The following is a 20127-nucleotide window of genomic DNA, read 5'->3' as shown; positions in this document are numbered from 1 at the left end:
GGGTGTGCTCTGACCTGTGTCCATCAATGATTTGACCTGTTTTCTGAGACCTCACCCTTATTGATTAATTTTAGGCCTAACTTCTCTTTACTACTGAGAAGAGACATTGGCCATGTTGTCTCTGCATTGACCTGTGTATGGGAATATCATTCATTTGGCAGAGGACCTCCTTACCCCTTATGACGTTTTCCCTTTGAAGTGCTCAGAGGCAGATGATTTGCTGAGCAGTTCTTCATTGAAACAAAAGCCTCCAAATCCTTCTAGGTGTCTAGATGAAAGCTGTCAATATGCAGATTCCCTCTTTGATCTTCTGGACCAGTCCAGATGCCTGATTTCTTCACAGAGACAAAGCCATCGGACTTCCAATGGCTCGAAACCTCTCGCACAGGGTTGTAACCATCTCTCAGCTTTTAGCTGTTCTGTCTGCTGCAGGTAGAGAACGCTGTCCCTAGCAGGCAGTTGCTGGACGAGAGAAGATAGAAACAGGCCTCAGAGGAACCCCTGGGAAAACACTGTGGTGTGCAGCTGCTCTAGTAGGACAACCCCTATGGACATGATGTGCAGCTCAAGCCTGTCTGGGACTGGTGAATCTCTTGCCAACTTCAATAGTTGAAACATCAGGAATCAGGTCCCAGAATCATGAGACTGGCTTAAAAATCATGCACTGTTTTCAAGCAATACGTTTGGTTTCTTGTCTTTTGCCTGCTGTGTCAGAGGCCTTAGGGGGCCCTCTGTTTTCAAGCTTTTCTCCACAACCATGCTCCCACCTCCCGCAGCTGGCAGAGACATGGTGAAGTGAAGCATGTGCCATGATAGTGGAATCACCCGCTGACAGAGCCTGTCTTCAGGAGAGTCACTAGTGATGGCTATAGACCTTAGAGACTATAGACAGTCTTCTTGGGAAAATGGGAAGGCCTTACTTCCTATGAAGGAGAGCATGTCCAAAAACATCAAATGTGTGTGTGTGTGTGTGTATGTGTATGTGTGTGTTTTTAATTTCTCATAAACAAATAAACACATAAACACTTACTTAAACCCCCCTGATGGAGGGACTCACCCTCAGGGAACGGCACTCGGTAGGCAGGGGACATATGTTCCAAAGGCCAATGGGTTGAGAGAGGGATTTGGATTCTCCCTTTCATCTGCCAAGGGTATAATAAAAGAGCTACTTTAGATTCTGTTGAGAGTCTTTTTTCATGCTGTAGAGCTGAACTCAGTTATATCTGGGTCTAAATATTAGACCGGCTTTGGGACAGTGTCTCTCTTGCAAAAGACTGGGCACTAGCAGTGAGGCTCCCCCACTAACAGCTGCAATTATTGAGAGCTGTGTCAAGTCTGGGGGCCTTGAAGACATCTTGGTGAGTGGGAAGCTGCCAGAGAGGTGTGGCAAGTGGCTGGTGCAGAGGGCCAGAGCAGAGCCCCACAGAGGCACGAGAATCAGCTGTTGGGGCAATGAGCAAGTGCCTGATCAGTGGAGTGTGTAAGGTGCTTCCTTACCCTGCCCCCTCCACACAGGGTGGGAGGTAAACTCAGCAACTGTGAGTGGGTTACAGAGAAGCAGAGAAGGGACTGGCACGTTAAAGAGACTTTTGGGTTGCTTGACATAAGACATTGAAGGGAAAAGGACACTGCCCAACTTACTTGCTCTTGTCTTTTGCTCACGGTTTGTGTTTATGAACCCTCGTTGTGGTGTTTTCCCAAATTAATGCTGAGTTACTTCCCTCCTTTTATTAAAAGTTTTGCCACACTCAGACTCTGTGCTTCCAAGAGGAGAAGTATTGCCTCTTAAAGGTGCCCAGGGAGTGGTGTGTAATTGTCCCAAGTCTCTGGGTAGGAATCGAGTTTTGTGTTGTATTGTTGAAAAGGAACCCCAGATACTGAACCCAGCCCTTGTTGCTGCTGGCTCCACCTGGCAGAAGGGTTACACCTGCACAGAGCCCACCAACCTGAATTAGACCAAAGCGTTACAGTCCTCAGGAGAATAAACTATTGTGTGCCACATGCAGAGATTAGGAGGGACTGAGGGGCACCAATACCTGAGGCCCCTGCAATGGCAGGGAATTGATTTGGTGAGATATACCCAGATCCTGCCCTGGGCAGGATTCCCTGGGAGGCTAATATGAGGAGGAAAGGAGTCCAGGAGAGCTGGCTGTATTTTAAAGAAGCCTTATTGAGGGTGCAGGAACAAACCATCCCTATGTGCAGAAAGAATAGCAAATATGGCAGGCAACCAGGTTGGCTTAACAGAGAAATCTTTGGTGATCTTAAACTGAAAAAAGAAGCTTACAAGAAGTGGAAACTTGGACAGAAGACAAGGGAGGAGTATAAAAAATATTGCTCGAGCCTGTAGGGGTGTAATCAGGAAGGCCAAAGCACAATTGGAGTTGCAGTTGCAAGGGATGTGAAGGGTAACAAGAAGGGTTTCTACAGGTATGTTAACAAGAAGAAGAAGGTCATGGAAAGTGTGGGAAACATACTGAATGGGGGAGGTAACTTAGTGACAGATGATGTGGAAAAAGCTGACGTACTCAACGCTTTTTTTGCCTGGGTCTTCACAGACAAGGTCAGCTCCCCGACTGCTGCACTGGACAGCACAGTATGGGGAGGAGCTGAGCAGCCCTCAGTGGTGAAGAACAGGTTAAGGACTATTTAGAAAAGCTGAACATGCACAAGTCCATGGGGCTGGATGAATCCCATGCACCACGAGAGAATCCAGAATCGATGTCCGGAGCTTAGTCAGGAAACCCGGGGCCGGGACCGGGGCCGGGACCAGGAAACCCGGGGCAAAGGGAGAGGCACCGGAGTAGTCCTGTCCATTTCCGGAGCCATCTATCACCCCGCCCTCTAATTTCTGCCAGTTCTCCAGTGGAGAGGGATGCGTGGCAGAAAGGTAAACGCCGAGATAGAGCAGTGGACCCGCACTCCACCGGATGGGCTGAAGCGCGGGTGGGAGGGAGCTCGCCTGCCACCAGTCCCCTACCACCAAGCCAGAGCTCTTGACCCAGTTGACCTGTGCGGAGGAGGGTGCCGAATAGATGACCTGGCAAGCCTCCATCCTCGCCAAGTCGCCCGGGTCCTGGACCACGAGGAGCACGTCATCAGCGTACGCCGACAGGACCAGCCGCAGCTCCGGCTCCCGGAGCGCCAACCCTGTCAACCTTCTTCGGTGCAGACAGAGGAAGGGTTTGATCACCAGAATGTACAGCTGGCCCGAGAGGGGGCACCCCTGCCATACTCCTCGCCCGAAGCTGACCGGTTCGGTCAGAGTCCACTTGAGCCTGACCAGACACTCTGCGGAGGCGTACAGCGCCCGGAGAAAACCCACAAACTGGGGTCTGAAGCCAAACGCTTGCAGAGTGCTCAGAAGATACCCGTGATCCACTCTGCCGAACGCCTTCTCCTGATCCAAGGACAGGAGGGTGAACAACAGCCCATCCCTACACCCGAGTTCCAAAAGGTCACGGACCAGATATAGATTGTCGAAGACTCTGCGGCCCGGGACGGTGTAGGTCTGGTCTGGGTGGACCTCGTCCACCAGCAGGACCCTAGCTGCAGCGAGATTGCTTTTGCCACGACTTTGTAGTCCATGCTGAGGAGCGAGACGGGATGCCAATTTCGTAAATCGCGGCGGTCCCCCTTCTTCAGCAATAAGGCGAGCACGGCTCGCCTGCACGAAAGAGGGAGGACCCCGCTCTGCAAAGATTCTGCCCAGACGTTAACTAGGTCTGGCCGAGGACGTCCCAGAACACGCGGTATAACTCCATGGTCAGCCCGTCCATGCCCGGAGATTTATTGGTGGGCATGCGACGGAGGGCTTCCGAGAACTCGGCCAGAGTGAGAGGCAGCTCTAGCCGGTCTCGGTCACCCACGCTGACCGTAGGGAGCTCCTCCACGAGCACTCTGCAAGCGTTAGGATTGATCATATCCGGGGAGAAAAGGCTTGCGTAGAAGGCTCTCGCCCCCCGCATCTCCACCAGATCCGTGAGGGGGGTGCCATCTTCTGCCAGAAGGCAGGTGACATGTTTACTGGCCCCCCTCCTTTTCTCCAGGGTGTAGAAGAAGCGGGAGCAACGATCCATCTCCCGAAGGAGACAGATCCGGGATAGAACATAGGCACCCCGGGTCCGATGGTCCTCGAGGGTCCGGAGCTCCTCCCGCTTCTCCTGACACGCTCCGCAGAGGGCGGATCCTCGGGGCTGGCGGCCAGATGCCTCTCCAGCTCTAAGACCTCCCGTTCCAACTGCTTTATCGCCGCATCCATCCGTTGACTGGCGCCCCGGGTGTAGTCACGGCAGAAGAGCCGGGCGCGCACCTTCCCTAGGTCCCACCACCGCTGCACCGAGGGAAAGGCATGCCGCTGCCCTCGCCAGGCCAGCCAGATCTCCCAGAAGGATGCCACGAAGCCCACATCCTCCAGCAAGCTGTTGTTGAAATGCCAATAGGCCGGCCCCAGCCTCTCCGCGCAGAGGGAGGCCGTCACGGTGGCTAAATGCTGGTCAGAAAATGGGGCCGGCCGGATGCTAGATGAGTGAGCTCGTGAAAGACGGAAGCGTTATGAATAAATGCGGTCCAACCGGGAGTGGCTCGACCGAAGGGCCTCCACCCGGACAAAGGTGAATGTGGAAGTGTCATCCGGGTGGTGGGTGCCCACCCCACACAAGGCCTTGAGGGGTTAAAGTGGCTAGGCAGGACAATTAACTTCCCAGGCTGTGCCTGTAGAATAGGACTGTCAACTTTCTACTCGCACAAAACTGAACACCCTTGCCTTGTCACCTGCCCCCCCTCTCTGAGGCCCTGCCCCCTACTCACTTCATCCTGTCCCCCACTCCACTCTGTCATTCACTTTCCCCACCCTCACTCACTCACTTCTCATTTACACCAGCCTGGCTCTGGGAGCTGGGGTGAGGGTTCCAGGGTGGAGACAGAAATGAGGAGTTCAGAGTGCGGGAGGAGGCTCCAGGCTGAGTCAGTGGGTTGGGATGCAAGAGGGGGTGAGGGCTCTAGCTGGGGGTGCCCGATCTGTTGCGGGGCCGGGGATGAGGGATTTGGGGCATAGGAGGGTGCTCTGGGCTGTGGCCAAAGTATTCAGAGAGCAGGAGGGGAATCAGGGCTGGGCCGGGGGTTGGGGCATGGGAGGGGTTCAGGGGTGCAGGCTCTGATCCGCACTTACCTGAAGCAGCTCCCAGAAACAGTGACATGTCCTTCCTCTGGCTCCTGTGCATAGGAGCAGCTAGGGAGCACCGCCCCTGCAGCTCCCGTTGGCCACAGTTCCCAGCCAATGTTGAGCGGCGGGGTTGGTGCTTGGGGTGGGGGCAGTATGCAGAGCTCCCTAGCTGTCTCTACGCGTAGGAGCCAGAAAGGGGGAATCCACATAGGTAGGAAGAAGCCCAGGGAAACTGCAGTACGGAGTAGGACCATACAGCCCTTGGATGCTTGTTAGAGGGTTGCATGGCTGGAACCCAGTGTAGACGCAGGCCCGAGTTCCCTATCAGCCACTGGGAAATGGCCCAGGGTGCTGGGGATGCCAGCTGGACAGCTCTTCCACAAGGACTTTGAATTCCCTGGAAGGGGAGAACCTTCGTGGCTCAGCCCTCTGGCCAGGTCAGTAAAAGGAAGCAGCAGCTCTAAGAGTGAGAGGGGCCATAGGGTGAAAGAGACAATGGGTAGAGACACCATCAGAGAAGGGTAGTGCCTGGCAGGAGCTAAACCCCATAGCTGCCAGGAGGAGGCACCACGTGCAGTGAGTTGACCCCCTGAAAATATCCAAAGATGACGTTGGTCCTTTTGGCCACAGCATGGCACTGGGATTTCATGCTGAGTTGTTTGTTCGCTATGACACCTAAATCCTTTTCTGAGTCACAGAAATATGACCTTGTGTTTTATTAAAGCTCAGTATTTGAATGGACCCAGCTTAGCAAGTGATCCAGATCACAATATCTCCATAACATCCCCCACTTACAGAAGGGAATCCCCTACTCAGTCACCTTCACCTGCTGCTGTCCCTGTTCTCTTTCCTTTTCTCCGGGATCTGCATGTGTCATTTTTGGGGGAGTTCTCCTCCTCTCTTTGCCCTGGAATAGGGTAGCACAGCCCCTGAGATTTCCCTCCTCAGTATCCAAGGGTCAGTGACATGTCTCAGTAATGTCTTTTTAATTTTTCTCTTTTCAAAAGTAAATTGCTGTATTTCTGTGTCTTCCTATGACCCCTGACCCTGTTGAATGTAGATGACTGGAAACTCCTTCTGTCATCATTTCCATTTCCATTCTATCCTTCTACAGATGAAGTGACCAAACTGCATGCAGGATTGGTGGTGAAGGAAAGAAAGATATTTCTGTGAAATAGCAATGTACTTTGTGCGCATTCTGGTATTGATTTCACTGAGGGCTCATCCAGAGAACACTTCTGGCTTCTCCACTAGTCAGTACTCAGCTCAGCATTGACTTTAAACTATATTAGTAGATTGTCATGGAAATAAATATTCAACTGTGTGAAAACGATCAGTTTTACTGGGGTTTCTAGTAACAACTCAGTGACTTGTAACTTGTTTTAGCCTTATTGCTTCAGTGGAAACCCAGATTCTTATTAACCCTCCTCTTGTCATTATTTTCTATAAAATTTATTTATTGTCCTAGCAGAAATATTCATCCTCTGTATTTATCGCTAATGGGAAATTCTTTTTACCGTTTCCTTATGTTCAGGTGTTAATTACCCAAAGAGAATTTCCCATTTATCTCCTTGGATTCAGTCAAAGTTTCCAATCTGAATTAGGTTTAGTAACAACCATGTTGCTCATCTCAGAATGTTCTCACTTTTACCACATGCCTGATAGAACATTCAGAGTAAACCCACCTCCCATCAAACAGCCGGCCATACCCAGAGGTGGCCCACCCTTGTCTCTTGGTTTGTTGTATCTCAGCTTCTTCCTGTGATGAACCCTGAAAACTGCACAATTCATCTGGCAAGAAAAACTTCCACAACAGGGAAGACTTTTAGAAAGGATTTAATATGCAAAAAGGCACAAACTCAAGATGAAGAAATTATAGGCATAAAAAAGCAGGAAACTTCCACCCCTTTAAACAATGCAAAATTATACAAAGAAAGTTTATGAATCTTTTCCCTCTCACACTTGTATTTCTTGCAACTTCACACAAATCTTATAAAAACACCTGCTTTGTCTATCAAACTGGAAGGGACTGTCTCTGGACCATCATAACAGAGGGAGTATTTCTAAGAGAAAGAGGCGAAGCGTTTACATCAGCTACGAGGTTATTTTGTCCAATCACATTGTTCTGATATTGATCCCCCAGAGTCACAATGTCCCACATCATCATAACCTATGTCTCCCAGAGTCAGGAACAGGGTTTCCTTCTCCATCACAGATACACCTTCACTCCTTCGGGAGTGCAGACTCCCACCTGAAAATACCAAGGGAGACACATACAGTCAGTGGATCCACTCTACGGTGATGTGCAGCAGCACAGCAAGGTGGAGTTTACAGCAGTGGTTCTCAAACTTATTTGAGCAGCCCCCTTCTTTCTGTCCGTTGTAGTTGACGCCCCCGATCCCCACCACAGAAGTACGTCTACTGATTTAAAAAAATCAACGTGCAACTCTCACTAAATATGAAAAGCAGTAGGGCATTGAGTCACAAAGAGCCAATTAAGTATATAGCTCCTTGGCTGCTGAGTTCTGAAGCCAACACCATACTCTGCCATCCTTACTTCTGTACTGCTGCTGGATGCAGCACTGCCTTCAAAGCTGGGCACCTGGAAAGTGGCCGCTGCTCTCTGCTCTGGCTTCTCATGCTGCCCCAGAATATATTCTATGCTCCACAGTTTGAGAACCTTTGCTCTACAGTGTGGGTTAGGAATTGTTCCCCCTTCAGTCTTCTGGCTTGGTCTAGAACAAGTTCTATTCCATCAGCTCGATACATAGTCTAGAAATTAAAACCTTTGGTTTCCAGACAGCTAACACTGCCAAGTGCCAGCTATAGCTCCCTGTAAATTTGTGAAAAAAATCCCAAGCACTTACCAGCCAGGAGCACTTAGATAAGGACATCATAACTTTCACTCTGCCCTAACAATGAAGATAAGCATCGAGTACTAAGCAATGCACATTTCCTCACCACTGCACCTCCTCTGCTCATGGCACAACAGGGAGGGGAGTGGAAATTTAGGACAAGGATAATGGGCAAAGCCCGCCTTTTACAGGAAGTGTCATGGGCTCTTTAGCATTTGTGCAGCACTAACATGACTTTGGGTTATAAGATTCTGCCCAAAAGATACACATTCAGTAAATAGGTAGGAATCCAGTACATCAAGAGTAGGGCAGCCACACAAGGATTTGAACCTAGAGATTGAGGGAATCTGAGCTATCTTGCTGGTTTGACCACAAAGTACCACCCAGCACAGATCCTACTTTTCCTCTCTCTATTTCAGGCACAGAAGCCTCTTCTTTGAGGGAATGGAGAGATGAGAGAAGGAGAGTTTTTCTTACAGGTGTAGGGTTGGCCAGGGTTGTTCCCTTGCTGTGTACCCCACATTTCCAATTACCTCACTCTGCAGAGACACTGTGAAGTGCAAACAGTTCTCCACTCACCTGTCTGTGCATCCCTGTCCCTGTCACTCGCCCCAGTGCCTTTTTCATCATTCTGCCCCAAGCCAGGGTCACCTTCAGGGAGAGACACTTCTCTGGCATCATCGTAACCATCCCCTGGGACATCTCCAGGCAGGGCAGGGGCATCTGACGTGAAGATGTGAAGTAATTAAGAGAATATTCACAGTGAAGACAGAAATAAACTACAAGCTGCAGATGCACCAGCCTCACTGGTCCCTGGGGGTCTCTCAGCACTTAACTTCCACCTTCAGGACATTAAGAGAAGCCCTCCTCTGGAACCCTCAGACTGGAGGATTTCACATATCACAATGATTTGATATATTTCAATAGCTAATCAAGAAGATCCTAGAGCTCCCAGATTACAAGCGTGGACGGGGGTGGGAGGGGGAGTCTAGAAAGGGGTGACTGGGATCTAGTCCAGAGAGATTGCTCCACAAGGCATTTTGGTTACAATAATTACAAACAGAATGACTTGGAATTGCCCAGAGCTTGTCCCCGGCTTCCTAAACTTGACATTACTTTAAAAATGACTTTTCAGTGCATTCTCCTGATAAAGTTTACCCCATAAACTGCCATCAGTCTCTAATGCAATGACACCACTTGGAGCTGAGCCAGCTAATAAGGTCGGGACATGGGTCCTTGGGTGTAAAATCTCTATGTCCCCCCCAGCACAGCGTGTCTTACACAGATGTATATAAGATGTATATAAGCTGGGGCAGTGACCTGAGCCAAGTACAGCGTGGGCAGCTCCTGAGCGAATTGCTCCTTCAGTCCCTGCAATGGGCCTTTGTCAAGGTTCCTTCCCCACTCTGAACTCTAGGGTACAGATGTGGGGACCTGCATGAAAACCTCCTAAGCTTACTTTTACCAGCTTAGGTTGAAACTTCCCCAAGGTACAAGCTATTTTACCCTTTGCCCTTGGACTTCCACTGCCACCACCAAACGTTTGACTGGGTTTACTGGGAAAGCGTTGTTTGGAAAAGTCTTTCCCCCAAAATTTCCTCACCAAAACGTTGCACCCCTCTGCCTGGGGAAGGCTCGATAAAAATCCTCACTAATTTGCACAGGTGACCACAGACCCAAACCCTTAGATCTTAAGAACAATGAAAAAAGCAAGAAGAATTTTAATATAAGAAAAGGTAAAAAGAATCATCTCTGTAAAATCAGGATGGTAAATACCTTTTAGGGTAATTTGATTCAAAACATAGAGAATCCCTCTAGGCAAAACCTTAAGTTACAAAAAGACACAAAGACAGGAATATTCATTCTATTCCGCACAGCCTATTTCCTCAGCCATTTAAAGAAATCATAATCTAATGCATATCTAGTTAGATGACTTACTAAGTTCTAAGACTCCATTCCTGTTCTGTCCCCGGCAAAAGCATCACACAGACAGACAGACCCTTTGTTTCTCCCTCCCTCCAGCTTTGAAAGTATCTTGTCTCCTCATTGGTCCTTGTAGTCAGGTGCCAGCGAGGTTATCCTAGTTTCTTAACCCTTTACAGGTGCAAGGGTTTTTCCTCTGGCCAGGAGGGATTTTAAAGGTATTTAGCCTTCCCTTTATTTTTATGACAGCCTTTATTATGCCTTAGGACATCACATGCTTCCCTACACGTGGGCCTCCACACAGCTCTTGTAATGCACCTGGTCAGCGCTTCCAGCGTTACGCCAATAGACAATACTGGTGGGTGAATGTCCTGGTTTTCTTAACAAACCACTATTGTCCCTACTGGGAAATACAGTTAGTTTTTCATCAGGGTGACGTTGCTTCCAGGAGGCGGATTCACTGCTCACCTCGGCCGTCTGGAGTCTGGGGGACGTCGTTCAAGGCAGGCTCCTCCACGTTATCGTAATCCAGCTGAGACCCTCCTGGGGAAGCTCCCTCTGGAACAGCAACCACCACACTCAGCTCATGGCACCAGCAGCGTCTCTTCAGTGCAGGTGGCCCTTCTAACTAGAGCTGTGTATCATGGCATGTGAGAGGGGAAGTTGCAGGGGGCCCATGCTGAGAAGGGCACAAGTCAGAGAAATACAGTAAAACAGGAGTCCCAGAAATAACTCGGGGCCAATCCAGTCCCTGCAGAATCCAACAGCAGCTCTTTTACGTGTTTCAGTGGGAGCAGGATCTGGGTTGTGCCTAGATAACAGGTTGGAACACGGGCGATGCCAGGCCAGAGCCAGCCGGTGTGAACCCAGCTGATCTCTGCAGACAGGTTTGAATTTTCCTGTTACACTGGGGAGGGGAAACCTTCCCTCTGCAGGAATTAAAGCTCCCGCTGGGAGGTGACTGGCCTGATCCTTTGTGAGCTCCTGCTCTCCATTAGCCTCTCAGGCAGCCCAGAGCTCAGCTTGGCAGCGCTCCAGCTTCCCAGCAGAACTGGCTTATCTGCTCAGTGCCTCCTCCCCCAGCCACAGGCTAAACTCCCACAGGGCCCAAATCATGGACTCCCTTGAGAGCAGCTGGGGTAGAAATGCCGCCCCGTTTACAATTAGAGATGGGCCCAGGCGGGAAGTTCAGTTCCAGGAGTTTGCTTCAGCCTGTTATAGTGACAGGTGCCAGCCCCAAAACTGAGATTCAGAGCTGGGGTCAGAATCTGCAAATCCCTCCACCCCACAAAGTTCTGGTGGGTTTGGATCAGTGAGTTGGGCTGAGCCCATCTGTAATTATAACATAGGAAAATCTTCCTCTCGGGGACAAGAGATGAGCCCTGCTGGGCACTGACGCCTTCCACCCAAAGAGACTGACCCATCTCCTCCAGCTCCTCACCTGGGGAGGTCACTGTGAACCACTCCCAAGGGTGTGTGCTCAGGAGAGGGTCACATGTTCCCATCCTGAGATTCTGACAGAAATCTTGTTCAATGGGATTAGACCCCACTGTGTAAAATGGGAACCGTGTGAGGGGAAATGGCTGTGATTGCAGAAAGTGTCATAGAAATTCAAATCTCTGCCCAGATTTGGGTCTCTCGGCCTGAGTCTGCCCCTCCCCCATTACCTTGTTCTGATCCAGGATCGTTTTCCCCCTCGCTGTCCCCGGTGTAATACTGCAGCTTCCTCACTGAGTCATCTGAATAGGAGACTGGAGAGACGAGAACCAGAAATTGATCACAGTGAGAACAGCAGAAAGGTGGGACTGGGAACACATCTGGGGCCTGGAGCAGGATTTCCAGTCTCAGTCTATATCTTCTTCTACAGGACATGGTGACTCACAGCAACTCTGAGCGGTGAGAGGCTGACACAGACTCCCCAAGAGAAATCTCCATGTTACTGTGGTAAAAGTGACTTAGCGGATGATACAATCTGACCTGAAAGATGCTGGGATGAGTGAAGGGCCTTTCTCTGGCTGCTGGTCCAGGGAAGTTCCACAATTGTCCTGGCCTCCTCAGTCACACAGGGGACTCCTCCTTCTTAAGGGTAAATACCCACCTCCCCCATGAATCAGTCGATCAGCTCTCCGTGGTGTTTCCAGATTAAACCAAGAAAGGTTCAGAGCAGAGTCTGTGATTCACTGTAACCATCTTGGCAGTCATGCTGGGGGATACCCTGAGCATGTTCCCAGAGCCCCACCACAGCACATCCCTGGGGCAGGATGTTCCCATCAGACATTGAGACAAAATGGCACAAAGGAGAAAAGGGCCGGGACTCAAAGTCATGAGGCTCTCCTGGGCTGATCTCTCTGCTCCGGGGGCAGGAGGGAGCCCACCCAGCAGACCAGTGGCTGCGGTGGGAGGAGGGCACAGAACATCTCCTGCTCCAATGCTACAAAGAAGTTTTCAAATGACAGTTTAGCCTGCCCCAGACAGTCGCTTTCCTGACCCCTCACTGGTTACACGCCAAGGCTGCAGGACGGGCAGATGGGAAATTAACTGTCCCTAGAATTGGGACACTCAGTGTACGATGGGAAGGAAACCCATCTCTCTCAGTCTACACGAGTAACTGCTGGTCTCACCAGAGACCAGCTCCCACAGCTAGAGCTTGGCAAAAAACCCAGATGGTTTGGTTTTCTGACGTTTGGGAAAAAAAGCAAAACATAAGATTGTTTTGAATTGAGCCAAAAATGACTTTTTTTGGCAATTTTGGGGAAATGCAAAAGTAAAAAAAGGTTTAATGTTGAATGAAACCATTTGCTGTTCTTTTGGACATTAGTTAATTTTTATTGTTTTTTTTCCGATAATATTAAAGAAAATTTCTAATGGAAAAGTAATATCCAATAGAAAAAAACCAAAATGTTTTCTTTAGAAAGTGTTGAAATGAAATCATAGAATCATAGAATATCAGGGTTGGAAGGGACCCCAGAAGGTCATCTAGTCCAACCCCCTGCTCAAAGCAGGACCAAGTCCCAGTTAAATCATCCTAGCCAGGGCTTTGTCAAGCCTGACCTTAAAAACCTCTAAGGAAGGAGATTCTACCACCTCCCTAGGTAACGCATTCCAGTGTTTCACCACCCTCTTAGTGAAAAAGTTTTTCCTAATATCCAATCTAAACCTCCCCCATTGCAACTTGAGACCATTACTCCTCGTTCTGTCATCTGCTACCATTGAGAACAGTCTAGAGCCATCCTCTTTGAAACCCCCTTTCAGGTAGTTGAAAGCAGCTATCAAATCCCCCCTCATTCTTCTCTTCTGCAGACTAAACAATCCCAGCTCCCTCAGCCTCTCCTCATAAGTCATGTGCTCTAGACCCCTAATCATTTTTGTTGCCCTTCGCTGTACTCTTTCCAATTTATCCACATCCTTCTTGTAGTGTGGGGCCCAAAACTGGACACAGTACTCCAGATGAGGCCTCACCAGTGTCGAATAGAGGGGAACGATCACGTCCCTCGATCTGCTCGCTATGCCCCTACTTATACATCCCAAAATGCCATTGGCCTTCTTGGCAACAAGGGCACACTGCTGACTCATATCCAGCTTCTCGTCCACTGTCACCCCTAGGTCCTTTTCCGCAGAACTGCTGCCGAGCCATTCGGTCCCTAGTCTGTAGCGGTGCATTGGATTCTTCCATCCTAAGTGCAGGACCCTGCACTTATCCTTATTGAACCTCATTAGATTTCTTTTGGCCCAATCTTCCAATTTGTCTAGGTCCTTCTGTATCCTATCCCTCCCCTCCAGCGTATCTACCACTCCTCCCAGTTTAGTATCATCCGCAAATTTGCTGAGAGTGCAATCCACACCATCCTCCAGATCATTTATGAAGATATTGAACAAAACGGGCCCCAGGACCGACCCCTGGGGCACTCCACTTGACACCGGCTGCCAACTAGACATGGAGCCATTGATCACTACCCGTTGAGCCCGACAATCTAGCCAGCTTTCTACCCACCTTATAGTGCATTCATCCAGCCCATACTTCCTTAACTTGCTGACAAGAATGCTGTGGGAGACCGTGTCAAAAGCTTTGCTAAAGTCAAGAAACAATACATCCACTGCTTTCCCTTCATCCACAGAACCAGTAATCTCATCATAAAAGGCGATTAGATTAGTCAGGCATGACCTTCCCTTGGTGAATCCATGCTGACTGTTCCTGATCACTTTCCTCTCCTCTAAGTGCTTCAGGATTGATTCTTTGAGGACCTGCTCCATGATTTTTCCAGGGACTGAGGTGAGGCTGACCGGCCTGTAGTTCCCAGGATCCTCCTTCTTCCCTTTTTTAAAGATGGGCACTACATTAGCCTTTTTCCAGTCATCCGGGACTTCCCCCGTTCGCCACGAGTTTTCAAAGATAATGGCCAAGGGCTCTGCAATCACAGCCGCCAATTCCCTCAGCACTCTCGGATGCAATTCGTCCGGCCCCATGGACTTGTGCACGTCCAGCTTTTCTAAATAGTCCCTAACCACCTCTATCTCTACAGAGGGCTGGCCATCTCTTCCCCATTTTGTGATGCCCAGCACAGCAGTCTGGGAGCTGACCTTGTTAGTGAAAACAGAGGCAAAAAAAGCATTGAGTACATTAGCTTTTTCCACATCCTCTGTCACTAGCTTGCCTCCCTCATTCAGTAAGGGGCCCACACTTTCCTTGGCTTTCTTCTTGTTGCCAACATACCTGAAGAAACCCTTCTTGTTACTCTTGACATCTCTTGCTAGCTGCAGCTCCAGGTGCGAATTGTTCTGTGTGTATTTGGAACAATTGGGTGAAATTGACAGGAATTTGTGAAATGTTTCGGTATCTCTGAATCTGCATTTTTCACCAAAACATTTTGCAATGGAGCCCAGCTCCAATGACAAGCTCACAGGGCTGAAGCTGCAGTGATTTAACTCTGGGTCAGGGCCTCAGATGGACAGGGCATTAGATAGCTGCTCCCTGTTAAGAGTGAGACCCACAGACCTGAGCGACTGAACATCTCCTGCTTCTCTCTCATCAGGTTATAATCAATCTCCTCGTACACGGCCTCAGAGAAGGGATCCAAGGGTTTTCTGGAGCCTGAAACAAAGGGCAGGGTTTGCACAGGGTCATTGAAACCAGAGATGGGAAACACTATGGGATCATGAAGCCCCTCCCCGTGGGCCCAGTGCAAGCCCGAACCCTACCGCACATTCCCACTGCTGGAATTTAAATGAGCCAGGTGAGAGGATTTCTTTCCACAGCAGCCCTTTGATGATGGTTCCCAGGGCTAATTCGCTGTCAGGAAGCTTCCTCACATTCATCTTAAAGGTTTTTTAATCTCATCTCATTATTTCTGGCTATTCCCCTTTGGAGCAGCTTAAATAATTCTTCCCCCACGCAAGTGTTTATCTGCAAAATGGTGATAACATCTTTTTTTTCATCGAGTTTAAGGCCAGAAGGGACCATCTAGTCTGACCTCCTGTATAACACAGGCCACGGCATTTCACCCAGATCCCCCTAGGTTTGAGCCCAAAGATGCACTTAGGCTAAAGCGTTTCAGTCCTCAGGAGAATAAGCTCGTGTGTGCCACAGGCAGAAAGCAGGAGCAAGTAAGATACCACCAATGCCCAAGGCCCCTGCAATGGCAGGGAACTGATTACTTGAGAGATGCCTTGATAATCCTGGCAGGCGATCCATGCTCCATGGTTCTGAGGAAGAGGAAAATCCCCCAAGGTCCCTTTTTGCCAATCTAACCTGGGGGGAAATTCCTTCCTGACCCCAAATCTGACAATTGGTTTGACCCTGGACACGAGGAAAAGACACACCAGCCAGATATCTTAGAAAGAGGTTTCTCTGTATCACCTCAGAGGACTGGTCCCGCCCATCCAGTGTCACAGCTCCCTCTGTAGCTAATGTCTGATGCTCCAGAGGAGGGCAAGAAACAAAACGAAGCAAAACAAAAACACAAATATCTGGGCTTCCCAGAATTCCTTCCTGATCCCTGCAGGTGACTGGCTGAAGCCCTGAAGCATGAGATCTGATTATAGTCATTGTCTTATTGCAAAGTTGTGACTGTTACATGTATGTTGTTGGCAATCCCATCCTCTATCTTCTTCCCAAAGAGCTGGTAGTTAATGTTTGTATAAAGTGTGCTATAGATGTAAAATCTCCTACAAGTGCCAGCTTTGAGTACAACACAGTAAAATGCTCCTTTCCCACCCTTCTCCTTCCTAAGATTGTCTTTTCTACTGGATCACTCTCTTCACAACTATTTACCACAGCTCTATTTTGTACACCTTTTTTCCTTGACAATATTTCAAATTCTCTAGGTCCCTTTTCTGTGATGTCTCTTCTCATGATATTCAGATCCCTTCCCTGTGGCAGATATTGCAGCTTCAGGCAGCATCTTTGGGAATCACTATATTAAAGCTATGAATGGTTTATGTTCTACTGAATGTGGGAGGGTTGCCACAGCTCCTCCAGGGAGAAAAATCAGTGTGTGTGTGTGTGTGTGTGGGTGAGTGGGTGGGTAATGAAGGTGAATCACTGAGATTGCAAACAACTCCAGAAAGGTAACAACCTTCAGGGTGGTTTATACAGACTGATTCAAACTGAGTTACCAGAGACCAAGAGACAAAGGAGGAATTCTGATATGAAAGGCTGAGTTTAAACAGACTCAGGGCCTTCATTTTGTTTCAGCAAATGGGCAGGACCTTCTGTCCATAGGGATCCCAACACTGAATCGTTGGAGGGACATTGGTCTCCCAAGCTGCCCTTAAGGGAGACGGGTGAATTCTGGTATGTTCAGCAAGCGTGGAGGAATTTTTATTGTTTTTAATGTTTTCTCTCTCATACTTTTATCCTAGGAATAAGGTGCAGTCCTCTGAGAGAGAGCTGGGTGGTAACTTGTAACTGCTGGCAATGCCCTGCTCATAGCCCTTGGGGAGAACGCACAGCATGGGGGCTGGCCTGTAGCAGACTGGTTTGCTGGGGGCATCACAGTGGAAGGCAGGGGGCTGTGCAGCCTTAAAAGCCCCTGGCCGCAAGGAGATGGGACAGGGGATTCCCGCCCAGAGACAGGTGATGGCTGGAGATCTGAGTAGACCCTCCTGGACTGGATCACCCGAGGGTGGTTGGGACGGGGTGATGCAGAGGCAGCTTCTCTGAAACTGTAAAGGTCCCTAGCTAGTATCATCTCCAGATTTCATGGCTGGGCTGTTCCACTGCCAGACAGTTAATAAAATATTACATGAGAGAGGAGTTAACAGGCACCCTTGGCCACCCCACCCAGCTTGGTATCGCCCCTCACCCTGACACCCTGCAGCCTCCCTCCTATAGCAGAAGCATTTCACACAGTGACACCAAGCAGGACCCACCTCTGCGCTGTGCCCTGGCACTTCGCACCTGCGCCCACAGAATGATTAAGACTAGGCAGAGCAGGGCCCCCAGGATAATGCAGATGACCACAGGCACCGTGACTCTCCCACTGTCGGTCGGAAGGCGGCGCGGGGGAGCTGTATGGAAATGAGCATGGAAGAGGGAGAGATTATCCTGTGAGAGTCTGGGGGGCCCAGGGAGCTCCCCAGTCACTCATTGCAGGGCCCAGGACAGCAGGGTATTGGGCTGGGACACAGTCTGTGCACCCTGGGGGCAGCTCACAGGCTGCTGTTTAAATCGTGGGCCCTGCCCTGTCAGCTGGAGCCAGCAGACAGGAATCCTCTGGCTCAGCACGGCCTGCAGCTCCCACCCGGGGGTCATTTGCCCTCAGATGTCCCAGGCCATGGAAAGGAGCTCCTTCCCCCAGGCTGCAGCTTGCAGCTCCTCCGGTGTGACCCAGCACCAGGGAAATGTAACCCTTGATGGGAGGAGGGGGATGCTCTAACTAGGGTATTTGGAAAATCTGTCCTCTCTGTTAGACTTGCAAAATTAAAGGGAGGAAACTTGGAACCTGTAGCAAGGGGGAGGTGACGTGTTTGTTCCCGGGGGGATCCTCACCTCTGAGAGTCCCTGGTTGTCTCCAGCTGTCACCTCCACAAACTCCCTCAGCAGCACAGGGCGTGTGTGTTCGTGATTTAGGGCCCAAGTCCCTTGTGCTCTGGGCAGCAATGAGGACTCTCATAACAACCCAGCACACTGGGGCCTGTGATGGATGCAGGGGCTATGTGGGCTGATGTCTGAGCCAGTCTGACCCCACAAAAGTTCCAGCCCTCAACATCCAGGATGCTCCTGCACACAGGAGATGGGAGGGCCTGGTCTGGTACAAAAGGGGATGGGTGGGCTAAACCATCCTTCTCCCTGAATATTACAGCATGTAGCAGAAACATCTCCTGTCACTCACCTGAGCAATTCACGGCAGCATCTTCCTTATGACCACAGTTGCTCTCACCCCAGGGCTTGGCAGGACAGTCCCAGAGAGATGACTCTGTCCCTCTGCAATTCAACTTCTCCACCCAGATGGGACCCGTCCCCTCACCGAATGCAGCCTCGCCCAGGGCAGATCCACCAGATCCACAGCCCAGTTGTTTACACACAACGTTAGCATCTGCCATGTCCCAGGAATCATCACAAACTGTTCCCCAGGAGCCACGGTACCAAACCTCCACTCTCCCTGAGCATCTGTCCTCTCCTCCCATGATACGTAACTTCTCCTGGTCTGGAAATGCAGAAACCTCACATGTTACTGGGACAACTTAGGGACCAAGAGGGAGACAGTGAGAAGCAGAGATACCTGTGCAGCTTGGAGAGTTCGGGCATTCGGCAAACAGGATCTGAGTTGGTTTTGGTTTTTTTCCTATGGAGAGAAAAGCTGAGGTGAATGCACTGGGTTGTGTGTGTAATGTGGGAGTAGAATTTATCTGTATTTTAACCCCCTAATTTCAGCACTGTATGAACTGAAATGTGAACGCTGGGTGATTCAATACCTAATTAATTTGCTCTTCAGCTGTTACTCAGACACACGGGCTGACATGCACACAGACTTATGGGGGATTCCAGTTCTGACCCAAACTGCACAGCCTGGGTCCATCTCTGATTGCTCATCCCAAAAGGATTAATAACCACAGAGCTGCCTAATGACGGTCTCTAGGGAGAGGCTTTTCTTGGCTCTCACATTACCTTATCACACTGTGTAACACCGGTCTCTATTATAATGAATTACTTAACTTCCATGTTTGTTGTTAATCAGACAAATGCTTATTCCTATAAAACATCATGAAAATATGTTTGTATCTTGTGTTGAGAATTTAAATCTGCCTACACTGAGATGTGAACAACAACAGAAGTTCTATCCTAACCCTTCAATTAATTAAACACAACGCGTACATATGTGTTTGCATGCGCGCATGCAGGTAGTTTCAGAATTACCAGTGCAAGAAATATGGGTCTCTTCTGCTCGGTTATCACATGACTTTGGATCCCAGGGCTCTGACCGGCACTGCCAGAGGGAGCTGTGCTGCTCACTGCATGCAACATGGTCTAGCCATGTGGGACCAGAACCTGCTCCATATTCAAAGTCTCTTGCAATCTGCCCTCCGTCCCCACAGTTCAGCTGTTTGCAGACAATTGCTGGGGTGACTCCAGACATCTGATTGGAGCAAACACTGCCCCACGTCCCATTGTAGAAAACCTCCAGCCGCCCTGCACAGTCACTGTCGCTCACCAGCCTCAGATCTGTGAACTCTAGAAGGAAATGCAGAAAAAGGGGATTTAAATCATCTGATTCTGAAATGAACTGGGGTGTGAATAGTGAAATCCCAGCGATTGTTAACGATCCTGTGCATCATTCTGCAGGAGCAACTGCTAGAGAACCACTCCAAGAGTAAGAGACTCTTTTAGACACCACAGGCCCCTTACAAATAGAGTGGGCATCTCTGGCCATCATTTACCAGCAGCTACATACAGACTGTAAGAGATAAAGGCCGGGAAGGATTGTGACACTGGCAGGCCAGATGCCAGCTCTTGCCCAGGCTGCAGGCCTTAGCTGAGCACTTACAATCTCCTAGCTGGAGACCAGGCAGGGTCACATGTGTGTTAGTTTTGCTGAAAACAGGTATTAGGCTTGTAAGAATGGATTGAGTGTTTAGACTCTATGAAATGCTGGTTAGTTATTGCAGGCATTAATCTCAGTAGTAATGTCTGTGGTCCATGCTACAAGAACATATGCAAGTTTTGCTTTATAATTGAAAATGTTTGCT

General features: G+C 49.5%; 2 protein-coding genes and 1 long non-coding RNA gene across 3 annotated transcripts in view; 2 read left to right on the top strand and 1 right to left on the bottom strand.

The window, feature by feature from the left end:
• Window positions 1–20127, top strand: part of LOC119860485 (scavenger receptor cysteine-rich type 1 protein M130-like) — a 1081813-nt gene that overhangs the window by 669612 nt on the left and 392074 nt on the right. The gene's annotated exons all lie outside the window — the stretch shown is intronic.
• LOC122460121 lies at window positions 5792–6634 on the top strand. Its single transcript, XR_006281211.1, has 2 exons — window positions 5792–6121; window positions 6279–6634. It is a non-coding gene; the product is annotated as an uncharacterized LOC122460121 (long non-coding RNA).
• LOC122460058 (antigen WC1.1-like) overlaps window positions 6985–20127 on the bottom strand; it is a 40548-nt gene continuing 27405 nt past the window's right edge. The window contains exons 8-16 of the mRNA XM_043513929.1: window positions 19298–19612; window positions 18663–18725; window positions 18273–18587; window positions 17311–17448; window positions 14936–15031; window positions 11610–11693; window positions 10411–10500; window positions 8599–8742; window positions 6985–7415 (exon numbers count right to left, since the gene is read on the bottom strand). Coding sequence (XP_043369864.1) covers window positions 7267–7415; window positions 8599–8742; window positions 10411–10500; window positions 11610–11693; window positions 14936–15031; window positions 17311–17448; window positions 18273–18587; window positions 18663–18725; window positions 19298–19612 — 1394 coding nt within the window. The 3' untranslated portion in view covers window positions 6985–7266. The remainder of the gene's footprint in view (window positions 7416–8598; window positions 8743–10410; window positions 10501–11609; window positions 11694–14935; window positions 15032–17310; window positions 17449–18272; window positions 18588–18662; window positions 18726–19297; window positions 19613–20127) is intronic.

The sequence above is a fragment of the Dermochelys coriacea genome, chromosome 1, assembly GCF_009764565.3.
Source record: "Dermochelys coriacea isolate rDerCor1 chromosome 1, rDerCor1.pri.v4, whole genome shotgun sequence".
Lineage (NCBI taxonomy): Eukaryota > Metazoa > Chordata > Testudines > Dermochelyidae > Dermochelys > Dermochelys coriacea.
The sequence above is the reverse complement of the archived record's forward strand: the minus strand, read 5'-3'. Positions and strand labels throughout refer to the sequence as shown.